Genomic DNA, 11,944 nt, shown 5'->3' with positions numbered 1-11,944 from the left:
AAAAAAAAAAAAAAAAAAAGAGACAGAAGAATGGAAAAAGGGTTCTATGTGTGTGCTTGAGCATGCGTGTACATGTATGTGTGTGCTGGTGCACATGCATCATGTGCAAGCTACATGTGTGTGCCAGTGTGAATCAGCTTGGGTGCCAGCCATCTGTGCCGCCAGCTCACGGTCCAAGGAACAGGGTGGCTCACGTGGCTGTGGACGTGGGCCCTCCCAGCACTGGGGCTGTGTGGGCCGCGTGGCAGCAGGGGTACTCACTGTTGGGCACTTGGGATTCTTGAACATGACCTTGAACTTGGTCTGGACCTCCCCTGGGGTGACCGGGGTGAACATGATGGGCACTCTGATGGAGCTAAAAGGGCCGATCTCCCCCTCTGTTATCTGCATGAAAGGGAGGTGCCCCGGGTCAGCAGGCCTCCTGGCCTGACCCTTACTGCAGCCACAGCACAGGAGGGCGGCGGCAGCACCCTGTCTATGGGGCCACTAGGTGACACACGGGCACTGGAGCCTGGCCTTTCCCTTGACGACTTGCTGCCATGGGGTCCCTGCTGCGGGAGAAGACAGCCTGCCCCACCCCTCCTACCCCTGGCTCCTGCCTTCACACTGCGCTCCATCCTGGAGGGTCTGCGGTCAGTGTCCTCTGCATCCGCAAACCAGCCCCGCTGCTCTGGTCCTGCCCAGTCCTCATGGGGGGCAGGGCACTGCCCTGGCTGAGACCCAGGGTTCCTGGAGGTTGGGTTCCAGCCTGCCTCCAACCAGGTGGGAGGGCCCAGGGGTGGGGTGAGGAGGACGCAGCTGGGGCTGGTGCCGAGTGGGGGGCGGGTCCCCTTCCAGCCTCTGGCAGCCGGGGTGTGAGCAGGGCGGGTGGGCTCACCTCCCCCAGCGTGATTTCTGCCTGCTGCTCGCTGGGAAACATTCCCAAGCCCCCCGTCGCAGAGGTGCCCTCTGGTTCTGGAAGGCAACAGGAGAGGAGAAACAATCCAAACGTCAGAACTGCCCTGGAAAAAGTCAAAGACATCTGATAGGCCCCAAACGGACGAGACCTCCCCTCCAAGACCTCTGAAGCCCCGAGGGAAGGCAGAGGACTAGGGAGCGGATGAGGAGCAGCACCACACTGTGACCACAGGCTGTCTGCAAGACGAGCCTCCCAAGTCCATGGGTCCATGGGCAGATTCAGCTCCGAGCCCGTCTCGTCTTCTCTAGGTCGTTTTTTTTTTGTTTTTTTTTTTTTTGTAGAAATCAAGAAACTGATTCTAAAACTGATATGGAAATGCAAAGAACCTAAACTATCCCAAGCAACTCTCCTGAAACAGGACACAGGTTTCCCCAGCTCACCATGCGCCTTAAGTCCACAGCAGCCAGGGCGGCGTGCTGAGTGAGGGGCAGCTCGTCAGCTGAGCAGGGCAGCACCAGAAATGGCCGTGCCCACAGTACCCATGAGGCCCACGGGCAAAGCCAAGTCCTTTCAACACGCATTCAGGAAGAGCAGCCACATACAGAGAAAAGTGCACCCGCAGCCCTGCCCCACAGCTGGACCCCAGCCCGACCTCAGAGCTGTGTCCTGGTCTCCGTGACTCTGGGACAAGGAGGTCACGTGCACGCGCACACACACACGTATGATCGATAAGTTTGGAAATCTTAGATTTCAATTTAAGCAAAGACGTCTTAGAGGTCGCACCTGGGCTACAAGAGCAGGTCCTAGGGACAGACTGGACGCAGCCAGAAGGCCCCAGAGGGAAGCAGGAGGGCAGCTTGGCTCTCATGCAGGGAAACAGGCTGGGGGACGAGTGACCTGGGAGGCCACCAGGAGTCCAGATGATCTGGACAACAGACCTGGCCAGACCTCCTATGTGGGCCATAGAGCAGGACACTCTAGGGCCTGGACTGTGCCGTCCAGCAGGATTTCTGGGCTGTCCAACACAACACTACCCCTGGTCACCGCTGAGCACTGGAAACGTGGCTTGTGTGAAGGAGGAATGGTTTCCACTGTGGAGGATGGGTGGATGTAAATGGCCCAGTGTGGCCAGTGACAGCCACGCTGGACAGCTCGGCCGCACGTGGTGGGGGGTCGTGAACCAGCACTTTTAGAAAGTCCTTGAAAACAGCTACTGAAAGCAGCGGGTACACCCTCGACCTGGGGTCACAGAGGTGCGTGGGGAGTGTGGGGTGCTGCTGGCCACAATGGCCCACCCCACGGGGCTGCCCAGGGCACCCAGAGCAATGTCTGTGAAGAAACGCCCACATGGTGCCGCAGGACGTGTGCACGGGGCGCGGGTGGCCTCGCCGTCCCAGGAGGGCTGGAACCAGGGAGCCCGCTCACTGCTGGCTTCCCGGGGCACACAGAAAGCCCCAGAAAGAAGCAGGGAGCCGGGGAAGGGGGGAGCGGCTGCTGGGCACGGGGGCCGGGCCAGGGGGCGGCTGCCCTCTCCAGCTCAGCACCAGGGACACCCACAAGTCGGCAGGGCATCCCCAGGTGCTGGGTGCACTTCTGCAGCGGATACGAAGCGCACAGCCCCCAGCCACAGACAGGGACCCGCCCCGTGGTCAGGACTCCCTGGCCCTCAGCGCACTGCCCAGCTCCTGGACGCCTCACGCTCCTTCAGGGTCCACATGGATGCGAATTTCAGCCCACCCCCAAACCAGAATGGATTTGAACGTATGAATAATTTCCTGTGGACTGTCACTTTCTTGGGGACTGTCACTTACTACGGGACAGTTGCTTAAAATGGAAGCCCTGGGTACTACTCCACACCTTCACGCTCTCGGGCCCTCGGTCTGTGGTCCACACAGAGCTGCCCTGCTGCACTGAGAGTTCAGAGTGGCCCTCCTGTCCCTCCCCTCGGCCTGTCCTGGGCAGCGTGGGAGTCGAGGCAGGGTCGAGTGTGGGGTGGGTGGTGCCCAGCCACCTGCAGGTGCCCTCACCCTCCATCTTGTCCAACTCTTTCCGGCTCTGGGTGTCCAGCGGGGAGGTCCCATTGCCTTCCAGCTGTTGCTCGGACACACTGGTGGGACCCTTGTCGTCGTAGGTGAACAGGCTGCTCTGGAAGGGAACTGAACTTTACCTCTCCCCTCCATCCAGCCACCCCCAGTGGGGCCATGGGAAGATGTGGCCGGGTCTGTGGCTCCTGTTCTGCACGTTTGGGTCTCAGGCACAGCAATGGCTTTCCCCGGGGCAGCTCTGACCCCTGGCTTCCTTTATCTGGCCAGGACAGCTCCTCCTGTCCCCTGCAGGGACACCCCATCTCGGGTGCCATCTCTGAGCTGGGAGCCCAGCCCTGCCCTGCCCTGCCAGGCCACTGTTCCAGAGCGGGCCCCGCGCCGCCCGGGCAGCCCATCCTCCTTCCTCCTCACTGGCTGGCCCAGAACCCTGGTGCCCAGAGGGGCCCCAGACAATCCGTCCCCTGCCTGCCCAGGGGAAGCTCTGCCCCCAGGCCCCCATCTCCTGCCCTTGAAGCCCCTGCTCTCCACCCAGCCCAGGCAGCAGCTGCCCTGTTGGTTCTGTCCTCCCCTGGGTGAGACCCCAGAGGGCAGGCAGGCCTGAGGGTCGGAGCCACTGCTTCCTTAGGGCTGTTCCAGTACTTAGAGCTGAGTGAGCAAGGCCACCTGCTCCTCCACTGACCCTGCGCCCTGCTGTGGCCAGGGCTGTCTCCTGGGTGGCCCCTGCACAGCCCTCCTGGGAGACGAGGCCCACCCCATGCTTCCTGGGCCATGCCCCCAGCCTGGGCTCTGGGGTGCCTCGGGGAGGGTGGCCCCGGTGCTCCTAGCTGCTGCCCTGAGCCCACGCCTGAGGGGACGCGCTGTGCTGTCCCCTCCCAGATCCCGGCTGACTGGGTGTCTCACAGCCACTTTCACACACATGGGGCTGTGTTTGGGTGGAGACGCTGCCCTGCCCTGGTGGCCGCACTGCTGGTCAGAATCGGCAGCCCACTCACCATCTTCAGGAGGGGCAGGGACTCTTCATCCGTCTCGTAGACCTCGGAAGCTGGAAGAAACTTGAAGCTCGTGCCGAGGGCCCCGGTGTTGGTCAGTGTGATGGTCTGGGATGTGGTCTCACCCACCACATAGCTGCCAAAGCTGATGAGCTCCTTGTCCAGGGACACCTGCCAAAGGACCCCACAGTAAGCCGCTCTGGGCTGGCAGCATGTCCAGCACCAGGGGCAGGCCCTGCAGAAGCCAGGGGACCAACGGAGCCTACAGCAAAGTCGCCACCTGCCTGTCACCTGAAGCCCCCAGGGACACGGGAGCCTGGCCTTTCTTCCCCCTCACGGGTGAGCCTGCACCTGGCCCCAGGCAGGACAGACAGGGCCACCATAGACCTTTGCGCTAGCAGTGCACCGCATAACCCAGGGACACGCCTAGCCCAGAAGCTGCAGACCTGAGTATGGCTCATGACAACCTGGGGCACCTGAGTCCAGTGTTAGGGAAAGTCAGACCTATAACTCCCTTTCTCCAGGGGCATGAGGTTGCTTGAGAGGAGACACGTGTGGCCGGAGGGGTCTGGACACGGGCTGTCGGGGCTGGCCTGAGCTGCTCAGGACCCCGCCCTGTGGCGCAGCTCTGATCCCATGTCCCTCTGGGCTCCTCTCCCCAGGGACCCCAGGAGACACCAGCCGACGGGGGGGCTTACGGAGCATTTCCTCATCGAGCATTTCAGAGGGACGGAGAAGCTGCCTGTCTGAGCCAGGAATGAGATGCTTCCTTCCAGATCTTTATCTATCTGAAAAACAGAACCAGCCCAGCCACGTAAACCACTGTGACGTGACCCACGGGCTGTGTCACACTGTGGCGACTGCCGGCCACCCAACCCAGCAAGGCCCCGGGGAAGAGCCCAGAGGTGTCTCAGGAGGGGCCACCATGGCAGAGCCTGCAGGGACGTGCCAGGGGGCGGGGCTCCATGTGGCTGGATCGTCCTTTTGCCTCTCGGGGTGGTGGGAGAATTTTTTTTGACAAAAGTGGAAACGGCACCCTGCGCGGCCCTTTGACTCACCATGGGCTTGAACGTGACCAGCACTTCACAGGACATCCCGGCTGACAGGGGCCCAGGGGGGTCAAAGCTGCAAACACCATGTCCAGGGCACACGGTGGTCAGGCCTCCTGGTCTCTCCTCACCCAAGCTGCTGCCAGGCTGCCCCAGTTCCCAGTGGACAGGAGACGCTCAAGTAACAGTGCCATCTGTCCCGTGAGCGAGTCAGAGAGGCCAGTCCCCTGGACCACTCTCCAGGAACGGGTCACTGAGGGTGAGCAGGGCCCTGACTCCCTGAGGACCCGGGACCAGCGGGGTCAAGATTTAAAGCCAACATGAGGAGGGGGACTGTGGGCACAGCCACAACTGAGGCAGGGGACGGTCTCTGCTGGCCGGGCCCTGGGTGCAGGAGAGTCCCCTAGGGGTTCCCAACACCAGGCCTCTCCTACACATGTACGTGGGTTAGAAACGGCAGAAACTGAAAGTTTAATGCCAGCGCCTGTCCCTGGCTGGCCGTGTCCCCCTGGGCAGGCAGAAGGAGACTCCAGACTGCTCTGATGGGGAGGAAGCACCGTGTCACCAGGAGACACAGAATCACCAGCACAGAGCCCCTTGGTGAGGGGGTCAGGACAAGGAGCCAGGAGGTGTGGGGACACCACGCGGCAGAACTGAAAGACGCAGGGACTCCACCCACCCCCCGCCGAGGGCCCTGGGTTCCATCCCCAGCACGGCGGGGACACAAGTAAGAACAAATGGAAAACTAAACGTGTTAAGATGTCGAAGTGAGCAGGCCCCCAAGACAGGCGCCAAGCCCAGCTCTTCTGGAAGAACTGGCCTGTCTCCTGCGGCTGGTCATGGGTGGGGCCCGGGGATGGGGACACCGCAGGCCCTGGAGGCAGAGCACGGGACCAGGACGTGGGGTGGCTGGCGGCACAGGAGTGTGGACTTAGAAGCGGGACCCGGAAGCCAGGCTTTCAGAGCAGCGGGTGGGTGGACAGGAGCCACGCCCTCCGCGAGCAGAGGGGTCATTCAGGAGGGAGCAGCCTAGCGGCCTCCACTGGACCCGGGCCATGCACATGCCCTCCGGAGACCATGTGGGCCAGCAGGAGCAGGCCGCAGGCACAGACAGAAAGCCTGACTGGAGACAGAGCCACCAAGACTCCAAGCCAGCGCCCCCCAGCCACCCTCTGCAGATGGCTAGATACAGGGAAGAGAGTAGCACGGACTAACATTTACAGCCCCTCCCACTCAGTCCCTGAAGAGAACAAAATATCCCAGTGGGAAAACTGGCCAGAGCCTGGGTCGGCCAGCACTGCTCACCGGGGGGGGGGGGGGGGGTCTGTCAGGCAGACCAGGGCCCTGGAGCCTGGTAGAGAAGGGAGATTGGGATTCCTATGCCAGACGCCCTCTTCAGAAATGGCACATCACACACCGCACTCCTATACTATAAGTCTTTTTTGTAGTACTGGGGATTACCACCAAGTCACATTGCAGCCCTTTTTATTTTTTATTTTGAGACAGGGCCAAATAAATTGCTGAGGCTGGCCTCTAACTTATTTACGATCCTCCTGCCTCAACCTCCCCAGTCAGTGGGATCACAAGCATCACCACGCCCAGCTGTACTGCAAATCTTAAAGCCATTCTGGGCCTTCAAACCTGCTCTCCAAACCGTGGGGGAGGTTGGGAAGGAAGCACAGAGAGCCAAGCTGTGGTGAACCAAGGCCAGATGTTAGGAGCGGAGGAGCAGCACACGTGTGCAGAAGCAGCACTTGAGGCTCAAGCCTCAAGTCACAGGCACAGGCAGGTCGGGGAGGTGGTCCCTGAGGGAGGTGGCTGTGCTCGCCCTGTGGAAAGGCTCTCTGGCTGCTGGGTGCCTGCCAGGTGAGTGCCGGCATCAAGACCCGGATGCAGGAGGACAGATGGCCTTCGCGCTGCCCAGGGACGAGGCTGGGGACTCACCTGACGTGGATGAAGTCCTGCAGGTCCTCGCTCACGCCCACCAGCGAGCAGTAGTTGATGGTGTAGGTGGCGTTCACCAGCGTGATCTTCTTCTTGTACGCTTTGCCAACCTCGAAGTCCTGGAGAGTCAGCAGTGGCTGACCCCAGGCCTTGGCGGCAGCCTCGAGTTGCCTGGGACCCTGCTGCTGCCCATCCTCAGGGCGGCTCAAGGGGTGGCCTGGGCCAGGGAGGGCTCCCGGGCCTCCCTCAGCTGCCCGCCAGCCTTGGCAGATGAGGCTCCACAGAAGCCGTGGGGAAGAGACAGGAGGGAGGCTCAGGCCGGCCACCTTGGCCTCACCTGCTCCTTCACCTGCTGACATGGGCCAGCAAGCCAGGGGGCTGGACTCCTGGGGGCCTTCTCACGTGAAGCCAGAATCTGCCAGGGCAGGGGCCTGGTGGCAACTGCCCAGTCACATCCCCTTCCCGAGAGGCCCAGGGTCCCTGTGGCCCACGGTGCCTCCCGAGCCTCCCGCACTCTCGGCTCCTCGCACCAGAGGCAGCCCTACGGTCCACAGGGTCTGCAGAGGTCAAGGCAAAAGGCCCTGGGGCTGACCGTGGGCTACCCGGCCCCTGCCCAGTGCCGCCTCGGGCTCACCTGGAAGTGGACCAGCTGGGGCTTGCTGTTGAAGGGGCAGCCTTTGAACTCCCGCCCCAACGCCACCTGCTTGTGCACCACCCCGCGGCGCAGCTGGGCCATCGTGCGAGCCAGGATGTCCTTGTCCATCCTGGTGCCGCCCACAGGCTTTTGGTTCACATCCTCCTTGTGCTCCTTGGGTGGCAGAGACAGAGGAGGCCCGGTGGCTCAAGGCCCGAAGCTGACCGAGGGCAGGGCTGAGCCCAGCTGCTGAGGAAGGCCCACTCCGGGGATCGGTGCTTCCCAGACAGAAGAGTGGAGACAGCTCGCAGCACGCAGGGGACCCCCAGGAGAGACGGAGGGGAGGGGTCTTGTAACATGCTGAGTCAGGATGAGAGGGGGTTTTTGGAAAGTTCTGCAGGGAGAGTTCTCCAGGGCAAAGTCGGGCCAGGACAACCTCTCGCACATCAGCAGCAGAGCCGGAGTCCAAGATGGCCCCAGGCTGGTTCTGTTCCTCCTGGCGAGGAATCTGCTCGGGTCCTCGGCTCAGTCAGCTCATGGGTGGGAAGCCACCTGGTACCTGCCTGGCACCCGGGTACCTGCCCCCCTCTGCCTCTGGGTCCAGTGGCACGGCCAGCCAGGCCCGTCTTGCTGCTTCCCACCAGTCAGGCTTTGCCAGAGCCAGTCACGGCCTTGCCCTGACGGAGGGAGCCCACGTCAACAGGAGCCGGGCGGTGGGCAGCCCCTCCCCAAGGGACGGAGCACACGGCGGCCACCACAAGCTGGGGACACGCCTTGCGATCCCAAGGTCCAGCACTCTGGGTGGGGCTTCCCGAGGGGTCGTGGTCATCTGCACTCAGCCTTCCTCTAGAAACGCTTCCCGACAGAGAGCGGCGATGCAGGGCCGTCCCTCTGCCTTCCAGCCCTTCCCCTCCCGGCCACAGGCAGCAGTGCAGGGCTGACCTCTGAGGCCCCAGGGACAGGCAGCTAGACTCAGTGGAGAATGGGACCATTGTGTCCATGCTGGCTCCCCTGGGGAGGAGGAGGGAGCCTTGAGGTTTGAAGGAGGGTGGCACTGGGCAGTGGTGGGCAGAGGAAGGAGCCAGAGATGGACAGGGGCAACAAGGAGAGTCCTCAGAGCCAGGGACGAGGGCCAGGGAGAGTCCCGCAAGGCCCTGCCGAGGAGAGGAGAGCCGTTACCTGGTATGGCATGTAGTCTTCCCTCCAGAGCCCGGGGATCTCGGGTTCAGCCAGCGTTTCCTGCTCTCCACTGGTGGCCCCAGCGACCCCCTGCACAGACTCACTGGAGTCAGCTTTCAGGAGCCAGGAGGGCTCAGGGTGCGCTGCAGCCTTGACCTCCTGTAGGCAGGATGCAGCAAGATACACTCAAGTCAGGACTGCAGCAGCAGGAGGAAGACAGGTTTCGGGAAGCCCGCAGGAAGCCCAGCCTTCTCAGCCCCTCCTCTGCCTGGAGAAGACGCATGGCTCCGCTTTCCACCTAAAATGCAGCTTCGGCCTTTTTACACTCCACTTTTCTGCAGTGCTCAGCAGAGTCCTCAAGAGACTCCCTTTCATGGCAAGGCGTTGGGATGGATGGATGTCTGGGACCGGCACCGGCCCCCCCCACTGCTCTGCGGTGCTAGCAGGGGCTCATCCTGGGGGACCTGCTGCAGGCCCAGTTGAGGAGCGGGGGGAGTCGGGGTGCTGAGGGGAGAACGTGCAGGGAAGAGCAGGGAGGGGCAGTGGCAGAGGCCCTGCCCGCTGGCCGGGAGCCCGGCCCCAGGGGAAAGGCAGGGCACAGCCGGGCCACAGAGGCCTCGTGGGCTCAGAGGCCCAAAGGGTTACCTCCCTGCCCCCTGGCACCACGCAGGCCTGGGTGTGGCAGGCGGGCAGAAGCCTGTCCCTGGCAGTGGGTGGAAACGTGGTGGGCTGCCCTTGGGCCAGACCCCGCTTACACTTGGGTGCAGCAGGTCTGCCGAGGGTGGCAAGGGCCCTGGCAGAGCTCAGAGGGAGTCCATCCCACTGGGGATGCAGAGGCTGTGTCCCTGGGCCCTCCATGTCCTGCTCCGCACCTGGCCCAGGCCCTTCCACTGCAGCCGCCTGATAGCAGCAGCGTCCGCTCACCAGTGGGTAGCTGGAGGCCACAGCCGTCTCCCCGGTGCAGACGTGGGCGATGTAGCTCCAGGTCCTGTCTCGAAGAGTGCGTCCCCGGGGGGCTCTGGCCGGGAGCCGCTGCTTCTTCTTCCGGTTGTCCTCCTCGGCCACCTCTTTCACAATCCGACAGACGATCTCCTGCTTCCGGAGCTCCTGCCCCTCCTGGAAGGTCCTGTTGGAGCGGCTTCTCAGACAGGATCCGGGGGCCACTCGGGCCCAGCGTGGCTCAGCTTGGCCTTGCTGGCCGCCTCCCAGAGGCTCAGGTCCAGCCCAGCAGGGCTCTGAGGTCAAACATCCCGGTCTCAGTGAACCGCTGGCCTCTTTGGGGAGGGATGATGGGGCCCCAGAGGGCTGCCACGCTGGAGACCCAGGACTTGAACGCCAGCCCTGCCTCCCCTGCCTGTCCGGCTCTGTCCTGCTGGCCCCTGTGACAGTCCCCACGATAGGCCTGGTCCTCACAAGCTGCCCTGTCCAGGTTCCCAGGCTATCTGCTGGGCACAGAGCAGGGCAGTGCCAGGCCTGAGGACATCACTCCTCCTCTCTGCTGCTCCTGCCAGGCGCTGCCCAAGAACCAGGCCTAGGCAGGCAGGGGCCATGACAAAGGCCCAGTGGTGAGTGCGAGACTGAATAGGTCACAGCCAGGCTCCACGACACCTCGCTCCCTGACACAATCCAAGAGAGGGCGGGAGGCCAGCAGGGCGGGAGGAGAGCGAGGAGGAGGCCGAGGCCTGAGAAAGACCTTTGCAGGGAAGTCCCTGGGGCCGTGTGTGCAAGTGAGCAGCCCTCCTCAGAGGCCAGTCCAGGAGCCCATGGCAGGACAGCAGGCAGCACCAGCTCGCCCTGGGGAGAGCAGAGCCAAGACCGGGCGCGGTGTGGAGGGCGAGTCCCAGCAGCACCCAGGAGGAGGGACACGGCCCAGGCCCCCCACAGATGCCATGTGGGCGGCAGGAATGGAGGGTCCCAGCCAGTGGTGGGCACAGGCCCACCTCCTCGCCTGCTTCTGGGAAGGTGAAGAGTGCAGGGCCCAGGCTCCCTGGAGACCCCCTGCACCTGGGGGCCAGGGGCGGGCAGGGGGAAGGTGCAGAGGGGTCTTGGCAGGAGCCGCAGACTGGCTGGGGTGAGGGCCGTGGCCCTCTCCCCTTCCTGTGCCCGCCTGCCCTGGAGCAGGAGTGGGCTTTGCTGTCACCTGCCCACCCTCTTGCCCTCACCTCCTCTGGGCCTCCAGGTGCTGGCGCCGTTGCTGGTGGACCAGGTGCCTGAAGGCGTCCCCGCCCTGGGCCAGGATGGCCTCCTTCTCTGCCTTGGCCTTCCGCTCCGTCAGCGCCGCCCGGGCCCGGCCCCAGGCCTGGACCCTGCGCAGTGTCTCCTGGAAAGAGGGCGCCCTGAGGCCCAGGCCGAGGCCCAGGACCTGGTGCAGGACCTCGCCCACGCCCACGCCCACACTCAGGGCCTCGCCTTTGCCCAGGACCACGCCCACACCCAGGACCAGCCCAGGGCCTCGCCTATGCCCAGGACCACGCCCAGGACCACGCCCAGGACCACGCCCAGGACCACGCCCAGGACCACGCCCAGGACCACGCCTACCCGGCTGGCGGCGATGCTGTTCTTCAGGGCCAGCACCGCATCCATGCGCTGCCTCAGGTGCTCGCGGGTCTCCGACTCCTCCCCGCGCTCCCGCTCCCGGACTCTGGAGGAAGGTGGGCTTGTGACAGGGGCACTTGTGGTGACACCAGCCCACATGGCCACGGCGCTGCGGGAGCGGGCAGCTCTGCGGTTTGGGTGATTAGGTGGTGACGGGAGGACCAAGGAGCTGCTCAGACGCCGCGGGGTGCCCACAGGACGGTCCTGGGGGTGGGGACGCACCGTCCCAGGGAGGCCTTCAGGAACTTCACGGCCACCTTGTGGTTCCTCTGGGCCTCTTCCACCAGCGTCTGGTGTCGGAGTCCCAGCCCCTTCTGCACTTGCAAGGACTTCCTGCAAAATCGTGGGCCAAGCGTTCAGCCCTCGGGACTTGAGTCACTGTGGGAGCGGCCTGCCCAGTCCCTGCGCTCTGTGCCGCCCCACACAGCTCTGGCCAGGCTGGGAGGGGGCACCGGGCAGGCTGGCACCGCAGGCGATGGGTGTTAAGTGAGATGCTATGGGGTCTCTGGTTCAAGGAGCCCTGCAACAGCAGGGTCTGGCTCAGGGTGGGCAGGGGTGGGGGGGGAATCGCGAGGGGAGGAAGAGGCTGGGGGGTAGGCACCGGAGGAGTG

General features: G+C 63.8%; 1 protein-coding gene across 1 annotated transcript in view; it reads right to left on the bottom strand.

The window, feature by feature from the left end:
* The window catches only part of Cfap74 (cilia and flagella associated protein 74), a 42,718-nt gene that overhangs the window by 12,461 nt on the left and 18,313 nt on the right, over positions 1–11,944 (bottom strand). Inside the window, exons 7-19 of the mRNA XM_048783571.1 lie at positions 11,556–11,666; positions 11,277–11,379; positions 10,901–11,058; positions 9,663–9,864; positions 8,739–8,897; positions 7,560–7,733; positions 6,926–7,044; positions 4,991–5,057; positions 4,631–4,720; positions 3,936–4,103; positions 2,926–3,043; positions 878–954; positions 262–384 (exon numbers count right to left, since the gene is read on the bottom strand). Coding sequence (XP_048639528.1) covers positions 262–384; positions 878–954; positions 2,926–3,043; positions 3,936–4,103; positions 4,631–4,720; positions 4,991–5,057; positions 6,926–7,044; positions 7,560–7,733; positions 8,739–8,897; positions 9,663–9,864; positions 10,901–11,058; positions 11,277–11,379; positions 11,556–11,666 — 1,669 coding nt within the window. The remainder of the gene's footprint in view (positions 1–261; positions 385–877; positions 955–2,925; positions 3,044–3,935; positions 4,104–4,630; positions 4,721–4,990; positions 5,058–6,925; positions 7,045–7,559; positions 7,734–8,738; positions 8,898–9,662; positions 9,865–10,900; positions 11,059–11,276; positions 11,380–11,555; positions 11,667–11,944) is intronic.

The sequence above is a fragment of the Marmota marmota genome, unplaced genomic scaffold (assembly GCF_001458135.2).
Source record: "Marmota marmota marmota unplaced genomic scaffold, marMar, whole genome shotgun sequence".
In the NCBI taxonomy this organism is placed as follows: domain Eukaryota; kingdom Metazoa; phylum Chordata; class Mammalia; order Rodentia; family Sciuridae; genus Marmota; species Marmota marmota.
This window is presented reverse-complemented; position numbering and strand designations above follow the sequence as displayed.